This window comes from Macaca mulatta, chromosome 8 (genome assembly GCF_049350105.2).
Source record: "Macaca mulatta isolate MMU2019108-1 chromosome 8, T2T-MMU8v2.0, whole genome shotgun sequence".
Lineage (NCBI taxonomy): Eukaryota > Metazoa > Chordata > Mammalia > Primates > Cercopithecidae > Macaca > Macaca mulatta.
The window spans coordinates 130666569-130691943 of record NC_133413.1 but is presented as its reverse complement, the minus strand read 5'-3'; the positions used below and the strand labels follow the sequence as shown (position 1 = coordinate 130691943).

The window sequence follows — 25375 nt, the reverse complement described above, 5'->3', positions numbered from 1 at the left end:
CTCCGAAAGTGCTGGGACTACAGGTGTGAGCCACCATGCCCAGCTTATTTTACTTCCTTTCTTTTTCAGGATCAGACATCCCTTTCACCCTTACTTCTGTTACCCTTACTTCTGTAGCTTGGACCTTGTTGCGGTTTAACTAAAACTAAACCACGTAGGAAATCTTAGACCCAGAAAAACCTACCTATCCTCAACCTCTTCTGTCTCATTTTGTGACTTCAACTAAAGCTATTCTTTTATTAAATTGGACCTCCAACATCTGGGTATCATCTTAGATGTGAGATTGGTGAACTCATTACTTGGGGCAAAGAATACAAGAAAAAAAAAGCCTTTGTGGGGGTAAAGTGTGGGTAGATAACGAGTGCAGACTAAGACTTGTTAAGATTTAGGTGCATGGGATAAACCTCATGGAAATGTCCAGCAGGCCAAGGAGTAAGGCTAAGTCTGGATTTTGGAGTAGTTGAAAATATATTTATAGGTGAGGTTATTAAAGAGAATATATTGAGTGAGTGAAACAGAATGTGGATAAAAATGAGATGATAATCAGGTAGAAGGGAAAGGAAGAGAAACCTGGGGAAGAATCTGAAATGAAAAAGCCTGAGAATTAGGAAGAGGCTGAAGATGGAGTGGTACTGTGGTACAGAAACGGCCAAAGGAGGAGAAATTTTCAAACAAAGAAGTGTTTGATTGTGTTAAATTTTGTAGAGATCTCAAGAAAAATTAAACCCTAATCTATGGAACTGGTAACAAGCAAGTAATTGGGAACTTTTATGAGAGAATTTTCATAGGACTCCCAGAGGAAGAGGAAGCATATATGGGTTGAGAATTCTTTGGGAGGTGAGCATGTGAAAGCACTGAGTGATAACTATTCTTACAAGGAGCATGGCATAAGAAGAAGGAAGAGGGAGGGAGTGGGATTTTTAAAAATACAACGGAGGCGGCAAGGAGGCAATTTTTATGTATTACTTAGTATTTATAATGGTTTAATAATATATCATTTTAACATATAATAGTTAAATAATATATTATTTATTTATTTATTTTTGAGATGGAGTCTTGCTCTGTCTTGCCCAGGCTGGAGTGCAGTGGCGCGATCTCTGCTCACTGCAGCCTCCGCCTCCCAGGTTCAAGCAATTCTCCTGTCTCAGTCTCTCGAGTAGCTGGGACTATAGGTGCCCGCCACCACACGCAGCTAATTTTGTATTTTTAGTAGAGACAGGGTTTCACTATGTTGGCCAGGCTGGTCTTGAACTGCTGACCTCAGGTGATCCACCTGCCTCAGCCTCCCAATGTGCTGAGATTACAGGTATGAGCCACTGCACCTGGCTGAGTTTAATAATATATTATCAAGAAATTGCAAATAGAGTAGAAGGGCAAAAAGTAGGGGGTCCCATTTTATCCTGTAAAATATGAGGCAAAAATGATGAGGGGAGACCAAGAAGAAGGTTGCTTTGTCCTTCCAAATTCTTATTCTGTATTTGCTGCAACAAAATAAAAAATAATACATATTGAGACCTTCTGTATGGAAGTTATCTATTCCCGCACTGTCCACATTGGTGGACATGTCAACATTCGTTGTCCAATAAGACTTTTTTCAAAAACCACTACATATTTGGATCTGTGATTCATCAAAATCATCATACAGAAATAACTGTATCAGTAGCAGTCCCATAGGAATGGATAATTGGAGGAAATGGGTAGGTCTTGGGACCACCAAACATCTACGAACTCATTTATCTTCATGATTAGAACAATCATCCAGTGATCATGTTAGAAAACACCGGGGTCATGCTGATAGAGGCATTGGGAGGAGGGAACTAGAATCTATAGGAGCAGAGGGGCATTGCCTTTGGGTGAAACTGAGGAAGATCCAGTGCACCCTTGCTTGAGAGGAGGCCTCCAACTGCTGCCCTTCGTACAGCACCATAAAAGATGGAGCCAAGTAAGATACATCAAGTCTGTCCCAGCAAACAAAATAAACAAAAAAGGAGACATCTTATGTTCTGAATTTTGAATTGGGTAGTACCTGATTATCTTCAGCCTTCTTTCATTTACTTCTTTTTTATCCCAATATTTTCTTCTACCTTGCTTCATCTGTTTCCAATTTTATGGTAAAAAGCCTTGCAATGTTCTCCTCCCCATGAATAAATGTTATGTAAATTTAATAAGAAACCATATTGAGCAGTAAGTCAAGCAAGATGGATGGAGAAGAGAACATGTGGAGCAACATGGTGGAAATGAAATGGGAGTCAAGTTATAAAGGACCTTCAATGCCTCAGCAAAGAGGGTGAATGGTATTCTGAAGGCAACAGCATGTGACTGCAGGTTTTTGAAGAGTATGATGTGATCCAGCATAGACTTTAAGGAAATTAATCTGGGGGCAGATGTGAAGAATCAATCGAAATGTTAAGCCACTTGGGACAGAAGACCAGTTAGAAGATTTGCCAAGAGCCGGAGAGAAGATGGGGAGGCCTGAGGTTCATTAGTGACTGGGCTTCTGCCAGTCCTCAGGATGCCTTTGTGCAAAGTAGAAAAATGTGTTTCTTGACATGGCTTGGCATGGCTTGGTCTCTTGGCGGGTGCCTTTGTACAGTGTACAACCTGAACCACCATATTTGATGACCCTGGGCAGTAAGAATGAAAAACGGAGTTGTGTGTTTGATTATATATAGTGCAGTGGAGAAGGAGGAATCCAAAACCTGAGAAATTACCTGGAAAGGAATGATGCCAAGTTGTGGTTCTGCATGATTCCTCTAAAGATATGCTTTTGTTGTAGGTAAAGGAAGAGAAGAATGTACAAATTCTGAGAGAACTACCTTGGAGACTAAACCACTCAGAACATTGACATTCTTATTTCTGATCCAGAAGCCTTTCTTTCCACTGACTTATTAAATATTCTTTTGGATTAAAAAGCATAGTCTCTTAAAATAAGGAAGAAGAGTTAGGCACAACTTTCATAAAAATAGAAGGAAGTTTAGATTGCAAGAGTGAACTAAGTCATACTTAATTCCAAAATGATGGCTATTTATGAGAGAGAGAGAGAGATGAGACAGAGAGAGAGAGAGACAGAGAGAGACAGAGGCGGGGGGAGACAGAGAGAGGGAGGAGACAGACAGACAGAGAGAGAGAGAGAGAGAGAGAGAGAGAGAGAGAGAGAGAGGGAGAACATGCACATTACCTTTGGACCTGGTTCACCTTGCTGGCCCTTTGGTCCTCGGAGTCCCGGACCACCCTGGCAAACAGATGTTAAATATTAGCTCAAAGACAAATCTCAAAACAGTGTATTTCATTCATTTTCCTTAATAGTATGAATTAACTCATTATTATTTCATGTAAAGGCCAACACACTGTGTAATAGTATACATTCATCATGATCCTTCACTGGAAATTTACCACCCAGCCCCAGCCCTTTCATGGTTTTGGAAAACTTTCTTTGCCAAATCTTTTTTAAATACTGAAAAATCGTAAGATTTTATTTACTTAGTGATTATAGAAGACTACCATTACTAATGATCCAAAGAATACACAGTTAATCAAAATTATATATGTTATATAACATATATATAACATATAAATCATAACTTTGAGATGATCCAATTAAATTGTAAAAAGCACATGAAAGTAACAACAACCTAATTTTCTTTATACAACAAAAGGACAATTAGTTTCATCTTTCTGAAAGTTGTCATTCATATTTCCCCTCAAAGTTTTTGCCATATTAATGCCCTATCTAGACTATTATTTAATAGCAGTATTCTTTATATAGATATATATCTACAAACATAATATGTATATACATGTTATATATATATTTCCTGTATGTACATTCACATGTGTCTAAACACATGTGTGTATTTATTGAATATCTTAATTGACTATTTCACTTATTTTAAAAGCAAATACAGCATTACAGTAAATGAAAAAAAGTATCGCTTGCTAAAACTATAAGGTAATCTTAGAAATCAATACACTGTAAATACTGCTACTAAATTTAGCTAGATTCTGTTTCTATTGAAATCTGTGAGCCAAGAGTTTGCTCTTTAATAAAAAGGGAGACGAATAAGTGTTAGGAGGACCACGTGGGCACCAGACAGAATTTATCTTTCACCTGAGCAGAAGGATCGAAAAATCCTTGAAAATGGACTAACTTTCTGCCTGTGTGATTCCAATTTGTTTCATGCTATGTCCAGGATTACTGAAAGGGATACCGTACACCATTAGCAGAACACTGTATCGCTTAAGAAAACACTGGGTCAGGTGATATTTAAAATTTCCTTGGCTTTTAAAAAAAACATTTACATGCACTCTTCCTTTTTATAAGTTAGTTACTCATCTTCCAGATTTTAAAAATACAATTACAAAATGTAATTTTATTCATGTGCATATGTATCTATAGAAAATACTGCCTATAGTATTATTGTGTTTTTGCTGTGTATGTTTTAAATATGTGATGTCACGCTTCTTACACAGCTATGACTTCAACTTAATATGCTTTAGTGATTTTTTATTATAGCACACATAGATCTAATTCATTCTTAACTGTTGCATAGTTGTCTGAACCTTGGATATGTAAGAGTTTGTTTAGCCATTCTTTTATTATTGGAAATTTAAGTAGTTTTATTCCCACAATTTTCAGCCGTTTAAATAATGCTTCAGGCTGGGCGCGCTGGCTCATGCCTGTAATCCCAGCACTTTGGGAGGCCGAGGCCAGTGGATCACTTGAGGTTAAGGGTTCGAGACCAGCCTGGCCAACATGGTGAAACCCCATTTCTACCAAAAATACAAAAATTAGCCAAGCATGGTGGCACAGGTCTGTAATCCCAGCTGTTTGGGAGGTTAAGGCAGGAGAATCGCTTAAGCCCAGGAGGCAGAGGTTGCAGTGAGCCGAGATCATGCCACTGCACCCCAGCCAAAATGATAGAGTGAGACTCGGTCTCAAAAAATAAAAAATTAAAAAAAATTTTAAACATGTTTCAATTGACATCCTTACATATCCCTTAAGTAAAACTTACTGTTTCTCAGAAGAAGATACCAAGAATATAATCATAAGTGAAAGTTGATAAATTTGCAGATACATTATCAGATTGCACTCTAAACTAACTGTGCCAGTTTATAGATCTGCCAACAGTTTAAGGGGGGCCCTGTTTCCTTAAATCTTAATCAACCCTGAATATTTCCAAACTTTACATTTTCATCAACTAGATTGCTAAAGAAAAACCTTATTCTTGTTCCAATTTTCATTTCCCTGAAAACTATTATGATTATGTATCTTTTCATAAGTTTATCTATTTGCATTTATTCTCCCTGTGACCGTCTATTTATACACTTCACTCAGTTTTCTATTGGGTTACATGTCTTTTTCTCTTTAATGAGTAGAAATTCTTCATAAGAAGTCATACATTGCTTGGTGATGGAAGTGCATTCTGAGAAATGTTTTGTTAGGCAATTTTGTCATTGTGTGAACATCATGGAGTGTACTTATACAAACTCAGATGTTATATATACTTTTATTTGTAGATATTTTCTACATGAAAAACTAAATGTCCCAGCACCATTACTGAATACCAATCATTTCTCTACTTGATCTGCAATGCCAATATCAAGTGCCGTATATCAGATTTCTACACATGCTCCATTATAGTTTTTCCTCCAGCGTGTCAGACACTATGGCTGGCTCCCTAAGAGCCTTTTCTGACCCCCTTCTCCATTTCACGCCTACGATAAAGGCCAAAAAAGACAGATACTTGTTGTCTTGGCTTTTCTTTGCAACCAGGAATAGTTGTGTTAAGCAGTTTGGCCAATTTGATCAAGAAGCAGCAAACCTAAGAAAAGCAACATAGGAAGCTAGAGCAAGCACAAGTCCTTGATGAAGTTGTCTAGCAGCCTCATTTGCCTTCTTCAGATCATCTGCCTCTAAACCTTTTATTGAGCAAACAATAAATGTCCTATTGTCCTCATAGTTTACGCTACTGTGTTAGCTAAATTTTCTGTTTCTCACAGCCTAGTCTATCTCAGTTAATATACCCAGTCTGTCACAACTTTTTGTTTGTGCATCTTAAATGATTTGTTTTCAACTGAAGATTTTAATCAAATATATATTCAAATATATCTTCAACTGAAGATTTTATTCAAATAATAATAATCAAGACTGTTTATCTCACAGATATTCATGTCAGAGGCACCATGTCCAAAAGCCAGGGATCATTTTATGCTTCTAACTTAATTTTCACCTCATCCTTAACTCTTGTCACTGGGCATGGGACAAGAATTCAACAAATATTTGTGGATGAAAACAATCATCTTTTCAATAAGAGAGGGTTAGCCTTTGCAAAGAGAATAGGATTCTTCTATTCAGGTCTTCCTACAGATCCTTTGGTTTTATTGATACATCATACTACTGTGAAATTCATGAATGAGAAAACAATCAAAGTATGTTCAATCCTCAAACAGAATTTATTACATATTGCTCAAGATACTATTTCTTAATCAGTTTATTATTATGCTTTATTTAGAATACAAAATTTCCTTATTTGAAATTTTTGAAATATAACATTTCAATTGCTTTTTTCTTATATTACACCTTTTTTCCCCTCCAAATCAAAGCTCAACCCTTCCCTTTCACATCTCTGCTCCTTCTCCTCATTAGAAAGTTTGCTGTTTAGGTCACAAATAAATATTTTATGACTTGTTCCAGCATATTACAGATGAAAAAACTTGAAAACCCTCCCACTTATAAACATGCATTAATGCTGGCTAAAACACTATTGTAATTAAGAACTCTATTCTTAAGAACCAAGAAGAAAAAATAAAAATAAAAAAACTATAGTACACATGTGAACTGAAAGTGCCCTCAGGAAGGATGGGAAAGGTGGCTGAGACTTGCTGGAGAGTTTATGTTTTAGAGCTCACACAGGCAATAATAATAACCAAGACATCTAATTTGTGATGTTAAAAACAGTATTAAAACACTGGGTAGTAAGAGCACATAAATTATTAAGAAGATGATCTAAGATGAAAGAATTCCAACTCATCACACTGGCAAAGAAGTATAGAAATGCTGTTTATTTTAAACTTTGTTAAGCTAAGTATATCTGGTAAAAACTTCTGGGTCAGCTATTAATAGAAAAGTCAGGGCTAATATCCAGAACCTATAACGAACTCAATCAAATTTATAAGAAAAAAACAAACAACCCCATCAAAAAGTGGGCAAAGGATATGAATAGATACTTCTCAAAAGAAGACATGCATACAGCCAACAGACACATGAAAAAATGCTCATCATCACTCGCCATCAGAGAAATGCAAATCAAAACCACAATGAGATACCATCTCACACCAGTTAGAATGGCAATCATTAAAAAGTCAGGAAACAACAGGTGCTGGAGAGGATGTGGAGAAATAGGAACACTTTTACACTGTTGGTGGAACTGTAAACTACTTTAACCATTGTGGAAGACAGCGTGGCAATTCCTCAAGGATCTAGAACTAGAAATACCATTTGACCCAGCCATTCCATTACTGGGGATATACCCAAAGGATTATAAGTCATGCTGCTATAAAGACACATGCACATGTATGTTTATTGCGGCACTATTTACAATAGCAAAGACTTGGAATCAACCCAAATGTCCATCAGTGATAGACTGGATTAAGAAAATGTGGCACACATACACCATGGAATACTATGCAGCCATAAAAAAGGATGAGTTCATGTCCTTTGTAGGGACATGGATGCAGCTGGAAACCATCATTCTCAGCGAACTATTGCAACACAGAAAACCAAATACCGCATGTTCTCACTCATAGGTGGGAATCGAACAATGAGATCACTTGGACATGGGAAGGGGAGCATCACACACTGGGTCCTATTGTGGGGGGGGAGCGGGGAGGGATAGCATTAGGAGATATACCTAATGTAAATGATGAGTTGATGGGTGCAGCACACCAACATGGCACATGTATATATATATGTAACAAACCTGCACGTTGTTCACATGTACCCTAGAACTTAAAGTATAACTTAAAAAAAAAAAGAAAAGAAAAGAAAAAAAGAAAGTAACAACAAAAAGATAACCAAAACAAATCTACTATTTAATAGAAAAAAAATGCAAGAAAAAGAAAAGCCATAGAGTATACTTTCCAAACTAGTGGAGGGGAAAAAGAGAATGCAATAAAAGCAAAAATTAAAGACGAAAATAAATACAATCTCAAGCAAGAAATATATACGTAATACAAATAAAAAAGCAAAAATTGAGAAATCAAGAAAAATCAAGAAAGTAAAATTAAAGTTGTGGATGTAAATCAGAATAGGTCAGTTATCACCACCGATAGAAATGGACTAAACTACAAAACAAAGATTGAAAAACCGAATTAAAAGCAAAATCTTGGCATATGCTATTTAAAGAGAAGTATCTAAAATATAAATATAAAGATATCAAAATGTTGCAAATAAACAATGAAGAAAATATATATGTTACAAATTAATATTTGTTAAGATTTGCCCATATATTTGCTATTTCTTTGGTCCTAATTTCTTCTGGTATTATTTTTCTTTATTTTAAATTATGTCTTATGCATATTCCTTAGAGAGAATATTGGTGGTAGATTAATAGTTTTCGTTCATCTGAAATATATTTATTTCTGACATCTGAAATGTTTTCAAAAGATAGTTTTCAGTGAGGCACGGTGGCTCACGCCTGTAATCCCGGCACTTTGGGAGGCCAAGGCGGGCAGATCACCTGAGGTCAGGAGTTCAAGACCAGCCTGACAAACATGGAGAAACCCCGTCTCTACTAAAAACACAAAAAATTAGCCTGGCGTGGTGGCACATGCCTGTAATCCCAGTTACTCGGGAGGCTGAGGCAGGAGAATCACTTGAACCTGGGAGGCAGAGGTTGCAGTGAGCCGAGATTGTGCCATTGCACTCCAGCCTGGGCAACAAGAGCGAAACTCTGTCTCAGAAAAAAAAAAAAGATAATTTTCACAGTTGTACAGAAATTGCTAATTGTTCTCACATTCATTTCCACTGCTTCTTTGTAATAATATAATCCCCTGAGTTTTAACTAAACACATAACCATCCATCTAGGGACTTGATTTCTTGTAATCCTATGTAAGTAGGTATGATCTTATGACTAAGTGCTGGCTAATGGAATATGAGAGAAAGGGTGCTACATATACCCTGGGTGTTGTTCTTAAATGAAAACCAAATGTTTCCTCAATCATTTTCTCCCTTTCCAACTGGCTGGAATGAGAACATGCAAGTTAGACAAATTAGAAAATTAAAAAATTAGACAAAGAATCCAAAACACAAATATTGGAAGCAATATTAGACAAATCAGACTTGAAGTAAAAAGCATTACTGAAGTTAAATGGCTTCATTTACAATGATTCACATAACAAGCCAATAGGAAGACAACAGTTATAATTTTTTTAACATTTTAACATAATCTCAGGATACATAAAAAGTTAAAATTAAGCAGAATCATGAAGTTCTTTAAAACTAATGAGAACAAAGGTACAACTTACCAGAATCTCTGGGACACAGCGAAGGCAGTGTTACAAGGAAAATTCATAGCACTAAACACCCACATCAAAAAGTTAGAAGGATCTCAAATTAACAACCTAATATCACAACTGAGAGAATGAAAGAAGCAAGAGCAAACTAACCCCAAAACTAGCAGAAGACAAAAAATAACCAAGATCAGGGCTGAACTGAAGGAAATCAAGACACGAAAAAACATTCAAAAGACAACAAATCCAGTAGTTAGTTTTTTGAAAAAATTAGTAAGATAGATAAGCCACCAGCTAGACTAATAAAGCAGAAAAGAAGGAAGATCCAAATAAATACAATTACAAACGACAAAGGGAATGTTAACCTGACCCCACAGAAATAAAAGTAACCATTAGAAACTACTACAAATACCTCTATGTACACATACTAGAAAACCTAGAGGAGATGGATAAACTCCTAGACACATACACCCTCCCAAGACTAAACCAGAAAGAAATTGATTCCCTGAACAGACCAATAACAAGGTCTGAAATTGAATCCATAATAAATAGTCTAGCAACCAAAAAAAGCCCAGGGCCAGAAGGATTCACAGTCAAATTCTACCAGATGTACAAAGAAGAGCTGGTAACATTCCTTTTGAAACTATTGCAAAAAATTGAGGAGGAATAACTCCTCCTCAACTCATTCTAAGGTCAGCATCATCCTGATAGCAAAACCTGGAAGAGACACAACAACAGAAAACTTCAAGCTAATATCCTTGATGAACATCAATTCAAAATTCCTCAACAAAATGCTTGCAAATTGAATTCAGCAGCACACCAAAAAGTTAATCCACCCCAGTCAAGTAGGCTTCATCCCTGGGATGCTAGGTTGGCTCAACATAAGCAAATCAATAAATGTGATTCATCACATAAACAGAACCAAAGACAAAAACCACATAATTATCTCAATAGATGCAAAAAAGGCTTTTGATAAAATTCAACATGCCTTCATGTTAAAAACTCTCAATAAAATAGGTATTGAAGGAACATATTTTAAAATAAGAAGAACCATATATGACAAACCTGCAGCCAACATCATACTGAATGGGCAAAAGTTGGAAGCATTTCCTATTGAAAACCAGCACAAGACAAGGATGTTCTCTCTTACTACTCCTATTTAATATAGTATTGGAAGTCCTGGTCAGTGCAATCAGACAAGAGAAAGAAATAAAGGCATCCAAACAGGAAGACAGGGAGTCAAACTATCCCTGTTTGTAGATGACATGATTCTATATCTAGAAAACCCCATCATCTTAGCCCAAAAGCTCCTTCAGCTAATAAACAACTTTGGCAATGTTTCAGGATGTAAAATCAATGCACAAAGATCACTAACATCCCTATATACCAACAGCAGCCAAGCCAAGAGTCAAATCAAGAATGCAGTCCCATCCACAATTGCCACAAAAAGCATAAAATGCCTAGGAATACAGCTAACTAGGAAGCTGAAAGATCTCTACATTGAGAATTATAACACTGCTCAAAGAAATCAGAGATGACATAAACAAATGGAAGAACATTCTATGCTCTTGGATAGGAAGGATTAATATTGTTTAAATGACCATACTCCCCAAAGCAATTTACAGAGTTAATGCTGCTCCTATCAAACTACCAATAACATTCTTTACAGAACTAGAAAAAAACTATTTTAAAACTCATGTGGAATCACAAAAGAGCCTGGATAATCAAGGCAATCCTAAGTAAAAATAACAAAGCTGGAGCATTATGTTATGCAACTTCAAACTATACTATAGGGTTATGGTAAGCAAAACAGCATGGTACTGGTACAAGAACAGACACATAGACCAGTGGAATAGAATACAGAACCCAGAAATAAGACCACACACTTATGACCATCTGATTTTCAACAGAGCTGACAAAAACAAGCAACGGGGAAAGGACTCCCTATTCAATAAATGGTAGTGGGATAACTGGCTAGCCATATGCAGAAGATTGAAACTAGACCCCTTCCTTATACCACATACAAAAGCTAACTCAAGATGGACTAAAGACTTAAATGTAAAACCCACAACTATAAAAACTCTGGAAGACAACCTAGGCAATACCATTCAGGACATAGGCACGAGCAAAGATTTCATGACGAAGAAGACACCAAAAGCAATCACAACAAAAGCAAAAATTGACAAATGGGCTCTAATTATACGAAAGAGCTTCTGCACAGCGAAAGTAACTATCAACAGAGTAAACAGACAATCTACAGAATGGAAGAAAATTTTTGCAAACTGTGCATCTAACAAAGGTCTAATATCCAGCCTCTATTAGGAATTTAAACAAATTTATAAGAAAAAACCCAAACGATCCCATTAAAAAGTGAGCAAAGGACATAAACAGACACTTTTCAAAAGAAGACATACAAGTGGCCAAAAAGCATATGAAAAAAAGCTCAATATCACTGATCATGAGAGAAATGAAAATCAAAATCACAATAAAATACCATCTCACAGCAGTCAGAATGCCTATTTTTAAAATGTAAAAAAATCACTCATGCGGGCAAGGTTGCGGAGAAAAGGCAACACTTATACACTGTTGGTGGGAGTGTAAATTAGTTCAACCATTGTGAAAAGCAGTGTGGCGATCCCTCAAATAGCTACAAACAGAACAACCATTCAACCCAGCAATCCCACTACTGGGTATACACCCAAAGGAATAGAAACCATTCTATCATAAAGACACATACACACGAATGCTCACTGTAGCACTGTTCACAATAGCAAAGACACGGAATCTACCTAAATGCCCATCAGTGACAGAAAAAGAAAATGTGGTACATATACATCATGGAATACTATGCAGCTATAAAAAAGATCAAGACCATGTCTTTTGTGGGAACATTTATGGAGCAGGAGGCCATTATTCTTAGGAAACTAACCCAGAAACAGAAAACCAAATACCACATGATTTCACTTATAAGTGGGAGCTAAATGATAAGAACTCATGGACACAAGAAAGGGAACAACAGACACGGGGACCTACTTGAGGGTGGAGGATGGAAGGAGAGAAAGGATCAGAAAAATAGCTATTGAGTACTAGACTTGGCCCTTGGGTAATGAAATAATCTGTACAACAAATCCTCATGACATGAGTTTACCTATCTATATAACAAACCTTCGCATCTACCCCTGAACCTAAGGTAAAAGTTTAAAAAAGAGACAGAAAGTGGACAAAGCAGGTGTATGCAAATCTTACAGGTACAAGTAAAGTCCTGGTTTGAAATATTCACACTGAAAATTAACCATAGTAGCTTTAAGGGAAGATTTTGAGTATAGACCAGTATGAGACATCGTATGGCACAGTGGTGAGGAGCATCATCTCTAGGAGTCATGGAGACTGGGATTTGAAGCCCAGCTCCTCCAAGCTGTGTTCTTTAATCAAGTTACTTAACATCTCTGTGTCTCACTGTATTCCTACAATTAAGTGAGTAATAGCCATTTAGTACAGTAGACAACACATATTAGACACACACAAGTGATAGCTATTAATATTATTAAAGAACATTTAAGGCTGAACTCAGCAAGACTTACTGGTGGGCCTGCTGGTCCCAGAGCCACTTCATTGGTTTCAGTACAGGAGCAAGAATGAGGAAGGTCTGGGCAAGACTCATCATCTCTCTGAAAAGAAACAAAAAGAGCACAACCATTAGCATACCAGTTTATACAAATGGCTTTATTGGCTTAAAGAAAACAATTTGATTTAAGATATTTTTAGACTTTCAAGTGCACATTACAAAGGCAGAGAATATTCACTCTCGATTGCAAAATATATTCTGTAAAGAAAAATGAATGGGTACCTCCTGGTCACTGATAATCACTATTATCAATGGGGGTTGCTAAAACCAGCTTGGGAATCCAGGTGAGGAAAGACAATCAGAAGTGAGTGCAAAAAAAAATTCTTGATTACTATTTAATTCTGTTGGTTGGAGTAATAGTACTCTGTGAACTAAAGGTCTTGAAAACTTTTTATGCTATAATAATTTTTCTGTTTCAAACGATAAAAGAAAACTTGTTGGAGTACTCAATCAAAACAACTATATCAGTACTAAAACAAAGAAAAACAAAATCAATGTTTAAACTCATCATTAATTCCCTATGGCAGTTTCCACAACTGCTCACATTCTGTGGTTGAAAGTAAGAAAAACATCACAGTGTAGATCTAAGGCTCTGGAATAGGAGAACATTTTTCTTCTCTCTTAGGGAATATTGTTATCATGTGACATTACAAAATAGATTATTAATAGAAGGCTAAATATATCTGAATGAGTTACTGGAATCTGTAGAGGAAGACAGAGCACCTGCTAACAGCTATTGAACAATTTATAAATATCCCATTTAGAACAGCAGCCAAAATGAGCTCAGCACTGGGATAAGATACTATAGAACTTCATGGAGTTCATCAGTTCCTTTGGATAGAGAAAAAATTAGTCATTATTTAAGACTTTGGGGGAAAATAAAATTAGAGCCAAATAGAGCACAGATGACAGTTAAATTGCCAAATTGAAAATAATCTGAGTCTCTACAACATTCACAACAGAAACCCAAGAAAGGTTAAGCAAATGGCCTGTTACATGGTGTGTATACTTTTCTCTAAATGTTGGACAACAGTAAAAGATTTCAATTCAAACCCCCTGTGAATACATCTGGCCTGAAATCTGGCCAGCTAGAGTGAAACATAAACTTAAGCATTCTGAAAGATCCCAAAATAAGGCTAATTACAGGCCACCTGTAGCCAGAGACTCAGTGATGCTGACTGTTACTTTGCCAGTGCTGCTGACTGTTACTGCACCGTGTCTTTTTACTATGGAATTTACGCCTCTTCAATGAGACAAGTAAAAAGAAAAGGAACGAGAAGGGTCCTTCCCGGAAAAAGTGGTGATCACATCTTTGCTTGATACAACAGAGGATTCTGAGTGTTTCTGCTGCCAATTTCCCATTTACCTGCCCTTTCGCATAACATCAAGGTGTCGCTAATTTAATTTCTTCCCGGGTTTACTAGAAACTTATTTTGGTGAAGAAATAATAAGTTGCTTCCTTCTCAAATACAGACTGCCATGAATTTGGTGCTTGCAATAGATGTTGTGAGGTGATAAGTCTTAGTGATATGGTTTGGCTTCTTGATATAGTAAGTCTTACTGAGAGATTGGTTGTGTCCCCACCCAAATCTCATCTTGATATAGTTCCCATAATCCCCATGTATCACAGGTAGGACCCAGTGGAGTGACTTTTTCAACTCAGTAACTTTTTCTTCAGTGCATAATGTAAGCCAGGTATGAATCGCAGGGGTGGTTACCTCCATGCTGTTCTTGTGATAGTGAACACATTCTCATGAGATCTGACAGTTTTATAAGGGGCTTTTCCCCCACGTTTGCTCTGCACTTCTCCTTGCTGCCACCTTGTGAAGAAGGAAGTGTTTGCTTCCCCTTCCACCATGTTTGTAAGTTTCCTGAGGCCTCTCCATCTGTACAAAACTGTAAGTCTCTAAATCTTCCTTTATAAATTACCCAGTCTTGGGGATGTCTTTATTAGCAACATGAGAACAGACTAATACAGTTATAAGGTCAAATCTCACAGACTTCATGAAGGGTTCCCCATGCTCTGGAGAATTCCAGCTTTAATTACTAAGACATGACTACTATCCAACCATGACATGGTCATCCATGCCAGCTCACTTGTCCTAGGATCCTAAGATATAAATCTGTTTTTTTGTTTATATATATATATGGGTATACACACATCCCATCAGTGAGAAATTATGGTTATTTAGGAATAAGATATAAATATCATTTTTTCTTCCAATTTATGTGTATTATATTTTATATGGGCTACTGAGTTGTTAGGACATAAATATTTATACCATCACTTGGTATAAATAACTTTCAAATGTTTAGTTTTCTAGTAGGATTGCATACAGGTTATGTAGATTATGACTACGGTTCTAAAATTGTGCACCAAGAAGTCTGGGAGACTATATTAAACTCACAGGGCTCCTGTGAATGTTTTAAAAATTTAAGAGAAGCACAGCAATACTCAGCACCCACTGGACTTCGTGTGAATGACGAGCTCAAGGTGGTCTGCAGTTTCAACATTAGATTTTGCAACACTTTTTTGGATGACGCCCTAATTTACAAATACAGCTGCTGTGATGAAAGGTAAGTACTATGAAAAAAAGCAATGTAGAAAAAGAAGTGAGGATGGCAATGGCCAATATGATTCCAAGATATGAGAAATACTGCAGGGGTCAGGTATGCACACACATCTCATCAGTAAGCTATTTCGGTCATTTAAGAATAAAATATAAATATCCCTTTTTTCTTTCAATGTATGTGCCTTATTATTTTACACGGCTACTGAGTTGTTAGGACATAAATATTTAGTAAGATGTTTGGGCCTATTATTTCATAAATGGAACCACAAGGTGTTTCTTTTGGCTTAGGGGTGCAAGAAAAAAGTTGAGACACTAAGGGCTTCATGAGCCACGGAATCTGGGAACATCTGGACTATGTATAAATGGAGCACTCTGAGTTGTGCCGTTCACAGTGTATGTGATCCGAGGTCATGCAGGAGAAATCGTGCTAAATTCACACATGCCTCCTTATTAATCTCTTTCTAATTTTATCATCTCAATGAGTTGCCTATGATATGAATGTTGAGAAATAGCTTCTCATTTCCAGAAAATTAAATACAATAAAAAAAAATCAATAGAGATGAAGGAAGAATGCTTACCAGGCCTGGAAGTTCACAGCATTTGTCTGTATTGGCCCATGATGTGGAACAAACAATATCAAACATCTGTAACTGGAACTATGATTTAAAAAGAAAATTGTCATTCAATAAAAAATAAATTATCATTATAATTTTATGTTATGTACTATATAACAGATTTTATGTTATGTATTGTATAACAGAATATCAATACATTAATAATACATGACAGTAAGTAAATTTAAAAGTAACTCCAATAATGTCAAACTAATTCTTTTCCTCAAACACACAGTGATCTAAGGTTTTGTCTACAATTTTTCATCCACCATCTAAACCCCCTTACTTATCACAACTTCCTCTCTCATTTCTACCTAAAGAGTAAGCTTAACTCCTCTGTTAAAGTCTTCCTTATAAGGCCCATCACAGCTGCTCCCAAATGACTGTCATCACACAACACTCCATGTGCCTCCTCTATAGCACACCTTCCACTACACAATACAATTATTTACATTTCCAAACTCATCCTTAGGTCACCTATCATAATATGTGGTAGATAAAAAGCACTCAGGAAGGCTTATTGAATTAATTCTCACTTCATTGCTTTGTACATAGACTCAGCAACGTTTTCTTCAGTACATAATGTAAGCCAGATACTATGTAGACTTTTAGGATACAAACATTTTTTTAAAAAATCATAGTCCTGACCTAGAAGAACTTACAGGGAGTGAGAGAGGAGCACATAAATACTGTACACAATGTGGTAAATGTCATGACAGCTTCACATTCAGTATTGTGAGAATGTAAGCTATGTGTATTTTTATGTACGCCATTGATCATGCCACAAATATTTAGACAGGCTTGCTCCACTCATGTATGTTGGTGACAAGTCAATATACATGTTGAAATATACAGAAACATAATTATAACATCATTAAGGGCTAACACTAGCCTAACAACCCAATCATTTTTACTATATTTCTTCCTACATTATTTTCAAATATTAAGTGTGTGCTCTATTACTGATCGGGGAGAAGGATGAAATTGTTTTCATTTTAAATCTGTAATCTTGCTTTCAGCAGTGGTGTTTTCAGCAAAGCCTGGAAATTCCTGGTGCCTTCCTTATTTTCTCCCAAATAGTACTACCCATCCTTCGCCAAACATCTTCTAGAAAAATGATAATGCCCAAGTAGACAGTACTATTGAAGTATGTTATTAAAAATGCATGCACTATCACAAAAGAACTTGTTCTGATAGTAAACAAATGAAATTGGGCTTTCTGTCATTATACTCAAGTAACGATGCCTTATTGCAAACATTCATTCCAACTGATCAATGAAGTAACCCCTGAATTTTCAAAGCAAATCCATAAGTCAAAGCATCTTTTTTTTTGATCCTATATACCTCTATTGAGCTGTTTGCAGAAATATGTGCATGGCTCACTGCTGTTTTTTCTAGGTGGTTTAAGGTTCTCCTCCACCATCCAAGAGTATGATAACTGAGACCATCCAGGGCAATCAAACAAAAAAATTATGTCCAATAAAAAATTAAGTTTTTATTAGGTTAGTGCAAAAGTAATGTCAAAAACTACAATTACTTTTGCACCACCTAATAGAATTAAAACAGTTGAGAAAAGACATTATAGCTTATTTTCATAAACAATTACAACAACAATAACAACAAATATTTCAAAGATCATAGGGATTCTGCGAGTATGGAGCTAGACTGCCTGGGTGTCATCTCTGACTCCTCCACTGACAGACTGAGTCACTTTGAACAAATTATTTAATGACTTGGAGGCTCAGTTTTCTCATCTGTAAAGTGAGCATAATAATAGTAGCTATTCATGTGTTTGTGAGGATTAAACGAATTAGTATAGAGGAAATATTTAGAACAGTGCCTGGAACATAGCTGCTATAAATAATAAATATTAGCTTTCTCAAAATTGATTTAAAGAGAAGGTGTACATATAATACAAAGGCCAAAAAAATAGAATCAAAATGACGGTGACAGTATTGAGGACAGAAATATAATAGTAGTTTGTTTCCACAATAATAATATCTATGAAATGTTTTGATTCAGAAAAGTCTTAGCAAATAACAACAACAATAGCAACAAACATTTGGAGAAATGAATGTTACTATGTGCCCGGCACTATCCTAAGCACTTTGCACATATCATTAAATCTTCAGATTGCCGCTATGGGGTATGATCATAACAAAGTCCATTCTGTGGAATAGAACCGGGGAAGAAAAAGTTTAAATAATATAACCACATGTTGAAGGCTTAGTTGTGTTTGAGATTTAAATGGCATGCCCCATTTTCTTGTGGTTTATTTTCCCAGTAAGCTGATCTTTGATCTAACTTTTAAAATGCAGATAGCCCAATGTAATCTTACAATGCCATTTTGTCTGGGGACATTTATTAAATAGGTCCCATTATGACAGCATTGCATAGATTCAGCTAAGTCTGCAAATCATTTATCCATTAAGAAATTTTCCATATCTGAGTAGAGCCCTCAGAGCAAAAACATTTTCACGAATTGAAAGACCTACTTAAAGCAAAGGCCTTTCACAAGCCTCAGTATATATCAGGATTTCTCGAAGTTTTTCAAATAAACATCTACTACCTAACCACCTACAACAGTCTAATGTCTACAAACCTTTGGCTAGACTTCCGCCTTATGAAGTTATTGGAACTCTTAGGAGCTCAATTTATTTATTCCAGGGGTTGAATGCTTACTAAGTACTGAATGAAGCCAATATTATAATTTCAGGAACGTTACGTGGGCTGACTATTCATTTGCAAGTTAAATGATGTCAGCAGCTTTTGTGAGCACAACAAATTTATTCATAATTGTTTGCACTTGTAATAGTTTAGATTCCTCAGCCTTTATTTAGGGACTTTTTTTTCCAAGGCACATTTCAGGAGATTGACTGAAAGAAAACAAAGCCTCTGGCTTTTATTCCAAAAGCAATGACATACATATTTGTGCAAATTATACAGGAGACAATACAAGATGGTATGTCAAAAGATCTCATATTTGAGTACCTTAAAATGCAAGATAGTATGGCTCAAAATAAACAATACTTTAGCGAACTAATGCAAGAAGCAGCCCTCTTTTACTTTTGTAACTTTTTTGTAACTGAAAATTATAAAAGATATATCTTTGCTAAAAAAAAAAAAAAAAAAAGGAGGAAGAGACACAAAACCTCCCACTTTCACTTTTCATAATCTCTTTCATAGGAATACTTAGCCAATTACGAATGTTCATTTTTCATTGTTAGACATTTTTTATCTGGTTTAGCACAAAAGGCAAGTCACTTGGGGTCAAATGTTAGCATGAAAATAAGTTGAGTCATTTTGATCTGTGAATGGGAATTAAAATGTACCTCTGGCTCCATTTTCCACTCAGTGCCAAATTTTATTCTCTGAATTTTTTTCTAACATACTATAAATAAATTTATAATCTGAAGTAAAGCTGTGCCTGAATTTATATAAATATTTAGAGAGCTTTACACTGCACAAGAATACTGGTGAAAGACTACAGAGGAACTAAACCATTTTCTGTTTGTAATTTGATGTCTAACTTTTATTGATGCCATCACAAAACTAAGATTGTGCATTTACCACTTGTCAACTATTGAACTGATTATTTTTAACTTGTTCTCAATCAATTTATTGAATTTAAGGGAAACCACGAAGGCACTGATTAAATTAGAAAATAAAAATTCATAACTATTGCACTCGTTGGTATTAATTAGAATTCTCAGGTATAGACACACTTGGGGGTAGTTTTGATTACTTTGCTCTCAAGGTTGTAATTCAAATAATGGTAAATCTTTGAACCTGTCAATGAACAGATAGGACATATAGTCTCTGGTACAAACCAAACTCCCTTCTCTGCCTTTATTCTCTAATTATCAGAGTCTGTCCTAATGGAATAAGCACTGGAATGAAAGGCAGATGACCTTATGGAAGTTGGATACAGTCTCTTATTTCACTACTCTCACTTTTTGAAAGGGGACCTGACCCTAGCTTCTTAAAGTCTCAGTTTCTCTATCTACAGAGTAGAGAAAACATAAGTATCTCTTTCAAGGATTATTACAGGATTAAATGAAATAATCCCAGGAAAGTACACACTGCCTAGCTCCTAGCAGAGATGTAATAACTATTAGCTATCATTATAATTTTAAAAGCTTAAAATAGATAATGCATGTGAAAATATACTATACTTTTTAGCAATTTAACAACACTTGTTTTCAAACAAGTGTTTGTAGAATCATCACCTAGTCTACTATTGATATATATATAAAAGCTGTAACTCAGTGGCTAAAATGACAGGCAACTCCATGGCATAACTCATACGTCTCTATTATTTGAACAGCAGGGAGCTAAACATATGCCAGTTGGATAATTACCTAAGTATTAGATTTGCAAAGGTAGAAGAAAGGCACTAAGAAATATGATCATATGCCAGAAGCTCAAAACTTTTCTAGAATCATTTCATTAGGTACCAGAAAATGCAGGAGAAACTTCTTAGGAGAAAAAGTTTGTAAAGGAGAAGCACAGTTGTTAAGTTTCATTCCACATGTATTTAGACAGCTAAGTTAAGCCTACTTGTTAGGTTAGCCTCAGTAGAGACTGTTACTGCCTATACAATCTCGCACTGCTGAACACCAGTTGATTTTATTAAGAACGTAATTTCTATTGAGTAGTTACTGTATCCTTAAATGCATTAATCTATCTTCCACTCAATTATGGTTTATAAAGAATATATTTTCTTTAAAGACTAAATCTTTAGACTCTTCCACCATCTGGCATATATTGAATAATTGTTGGATTTGGCAGGGAATGGAGACCTATAAGTTACTAATCTCTCTCATATAATAATTACTCCTAGAATAATCGAGAATTTGCACAACACACATTCCCTTTTGCTAGATAGTAGAGTACAAATGTATATCAAGGTTAGATTGGCAGTCTGTGATTTCTAAATTTAAAATTGAAAACTGAGACTTCTCTTACCTTGCACTGAAATGATTAAGTAATATCCCTCAAAAGGCAACTCTGAGTTTCCAATCACATTCTTGAGATCTAACCTAATACATTCATTTCAACATAATCAAATTCTTCAGTAAGTGGGCAGACTGAAAATCTAGTTAGTAATCCTTTGTAGACTTTTAGATTCAACAAATGCTATGACTTTTTTCCTACTAGCCTTACAAAGAACTCTTTGATTATTGACTTTTATAATTCTCCTTTGTCTACTACTAGTTGGAAGTAACCACAGAGAGTGCTCTGTTTAATTCCATTTCTCTCATTGCTAAAAGTAAAGATTGATCATCAGTAGGCTTGAAACTTGCAGGCATTTTTACTTTCAGAAAGAAATTAGTTGATATTTAGTTGGTCATATATTTGCAGCATAATTATTACATACAGTATAGTTTAAAATACAATTATACAACTATCATTGTGAAATATATTATAATTATAAAATAATTAGGAAAGGGTACGATATATATTATTGGACTATTGTCAACATCGCACATGGAATATACGCAAAACAAAATTTTTAGAAAAGATATAATACAATTTGAAACAGACAACGTTCTATTTAATTTCTATCAAATGTTTCTTGAGAACTTACTCTGTTCATCAGCATTAATTAGACAATGTGATGTAGGGTGGTTTTAAACAAAGACAATGATATGGTTTCTATTTTGAGGCGTTTATAATCTGGTTAGAGGAGTGAAATGTAGATATATGAAAGAGAAAGAAAATGGTATGTGACTATCAATAATCAAGTGCTAGAAGTCCAGAAAAGGTGGGATGGAGGATGGAGAATGTGTTTTTGACTTTATTCAATAATAACAGTTACTCTTCAGCAAACACCTACTACCTTTCAGGAATTTTACATTTGTTATTTCTAAAATTAAGAAAATATTAATAATAGTATTATGTGATCTGGACCCAGAATCTCATATACCTAGAAGGGTTTCTCTTTGTTTTTTTGTTGTTGTTGTTGATGTTTGTTTTGTTTTTTTGAGATTGAGTCTAGCTCTGTCGCCCAGGCTGGAGTGCAGTGGCGTGATCTTGTCTCATTGCAACCTCCACCTCCTGGGTTCAAGCAATTCTCCTGCCTCAGCCTACCGAGTAGGTGGGACTACAGGCACGTGCCACCACACCTGGCTATTTTTTTGTATTTTTAGTAGAGACGGGGTTTTACCATGTTAGCAGGATGGTCTCGATCTCCTGACCTCGTGATCCACCCACCTCGGCCTCCCAAAGTGCTGAAATTACAGGCATGAGGTACCGCGCGAGGCCTGGTTTCTCTTTCTTAAATTAGAGTCTATTCATTCATCATCTAAGTATCCATCTATATATCCATTTATCCATACAAGATATTCTTAGTTTGATAATTCTGTGTTTTTATAAATTCCTTTATGTACTATCACAGCAGTATCTTCCATTAAGCAGAAGATGGTGTGTGTTTTAATTATCATGAAATGCCACACATTAGGAGGAGATAACTTTTCAAAATCATGTAAACATTCCCAAAAGTCTCTTACTGTAACTGAGAACAAGAGAGCCTTCCAAAGCTTTTACATTCTCTTTCCAAACATCTAATCCATAATTCTCCAAAGCAAAGTAGAAACGAAAGAACTTTTAAAGATCCTTCAACTGTAGGTGTTAAACTACTTAGCATCATCTACCTATCAAGGTCTGAAAGTATCAATGTACCCCTATACATAAGGGGACACATTGCTACCATTCACTTCTACTGTTACCACAAAGATAAATGCTGCAAAATAGCAAAGTGCTCCAAAGTAAATCACTCTCTCAACTCGGACTATTTCCTGTGTACTAAGTGAATGGCAGTGGAATTAGAACCATGGGCCTGTTTTATTTATTTGACATAGTATTGGATTTCATTTTTACAAGGTGATCTTCAGCTTTCAAAGTCTTTGAGAACTACCAGCTCTTGTATAACTGGCTAATTCTACAGATCTATGAAAGTGGGAGACAATAGTAATCTATAATTATCTTGATTGTTCTATTACATAAGAGAAGTATAGATTAGAATAGTTGGGATTGTTTACAAGAATAAAATGCCTCACCAATTATAGAATGACTCAAATTAGACAATGCTGCTAATTAGCTGTGAATGAACAGTATTAACACAAAAAACTGTGTGCACTATTCTTTTCTTGTGGGTAATGAGTGATGGGAATGTGATTTCTTTGTCAATTGGAAGTCTCCCAGATTTAAATTCCATGTTGAAAGGTAAAAAAATTATATTATCTTAGAATGGTATGGTACTTAATCACTAATAATTAAAGGGTAAACTTTACATTATTGATAGCAAAAACCTAGTTTTAAAATGCCCAAATCTAACCCAAATAAGAGGCTTATGTCAATTTCCTGTGTGTAATATTCACTAATTTTGTGTGGATTTGTATTTGCTTATATAAATGAGGTTCATTTACAGCTGTAATTCTTTTCTAAAAACCATTTATGCCCCAAACCATGTGATGAATATTTTACCATTTAAATTTTAAAATGCATTTAGAAAATAAACTAGCCTAAATCCTAATGTATACTCCATATAATACAGCGGAAGCATACTACCACAAGCTTTGAATGTACATGTCTTAATTCTTTTAAAGAGGCCATTATCTATTTATCCATCCATCCATCCATCCATCCATTTATCCATTCACCTTTTTGTTAAACCTTTCCCCTGGAAAATAGCTAATGTACTTTAAAAGAATTTCTCTCCCTTAACAGTAACACAGCTTCATGTGTTTATTCACTTACCGGTGCAGAGTTTCCATCTGGTCCTCTTGATCGAACCATTTTCCCTAGTACTTCTACACCATCTGATGTGATATTAGCTGATGCATTTATTGCCTTCTCACCCACTTGCTTGCAGTCAATAACCAATTTGACCAAAGTGTCACTGACAACAATGTGTAGCTAGGTAAAAGTAAGATGTTTTAGGAGGTAAGAAAGAGAAGGAAATATCAACCAAATTTGTATAATTGTATGATTCATCATTACAAAGTAAGAAAGAGAAGAGAAGGAATTCTGTTACCATGTATTTTGCTAGAAGAGAAAATTTCCACTTTTATCATCTCCATGATTTTCCCACATTCAAGTACCATCTCTATTTTTATCTAATTAACACTTCTTTTTAAAGTGGCTTTGAAAGGATGCACTTTTTAAAGTCTGGTCTCACTCAAGAGCAATTGCATCTTTGAAATCACAGGACTGCTGTACTAGCTATGCCTTTTCTGAATGCAAATTAACATAAACACAAAAATATTAAAATTAAAAATTCTTTTGATATATCATCAACAATCATCCAAGGTACCACGAGTGGTTGGCAAACCACACTTTGAAAATATTTGTTTAATTTAGGATGAGGAAAGGGGATCTAGAATCTGAAGGGGAAGAAGGAATGCTTTCTGGTGAACTCAGGTTCAAATAAAATAAAGCTGCTTAGCTTAGCGTATGGTGCAATTTTCACAAACTAGAATCTCAAGAATCTGGAGGTCCATGATCATATTTTCAGGAGTTGACACATTCTTTGTAAGGACTTGTAAAAGTCTGTCTTATTTAGGTGATAGTTAAAGTTAGGTATATTCTAGATGGACTAGATAACTATACTATGTCCAAGTTCTGCCATAAAATTTCAGTGCTTATATATGCATTGTAACTTATGATGGCGTTAGCCTCATGAGTACTATAGTACTTGTTTTTGGCAGACTGATGAGCTAAAAGAGTGAAATTAATAGGTAAATAATGATTTCACCCTAAGTAAAAGCCGAAAGAAGTTATAAATCTGTTTAAGGTAAGGTATAATGATAGTTCAAAGAAAAACTATCTTGGGCAATACAATCAAGGTTATGCGGTGAAATTAATAGGCAAATAATGGTTTCACCCTAAGTAAAAGCCAAAAGAAGTTACAAATCTGTTTAAGGTAAGGTATCATGGTAGTTCGAAGAAAAAACATCTTGGGCAATACAATCAAGGTTATGGGAGTTATAGTAGCTAGCAGTGTATTCACATTGTAAGCAGAGGTTGAATGTCAATGAAATAATGTCCT

At 35.5% G+C, this 25375-nt stretch overlaps 1 protein-coding gene across 4 annotated transcripts in view; it reads right to left on the bottom strand.

The window, feature by feature from the left end:
- COL14A1 (collagen type XIV alpha 1 chain) overlaps positions 1-25375 on the bottom strand; it is a 245313-nt gene that overhangs the window by 61454 nt on the left and 158484 nt on the right. For all 4 annotated transcript variants that reach the window (XM_015145926.3, XM_015145924.3, XM_077943973.1 and 1 more), the window contains exons 34-37: positions 24085-24243; positions 16288-16365; positions 13093-13179; positions 3179-3232 (exon numbers count right to left, since the gene is read on the bottom strand). In XM_015145926.3, coding sequence (XP_015001412.3) covers positions 3179-3232; positions 13093-13179; positions 16288-16365; positions 24085-24243 — 378 coding nt within the window. The remainder of the gene's footprint in view (positions 1-3178; positions 3233-13092; positions 13180-16287; positions 16366-24084; positions 24244-25375) is intronic.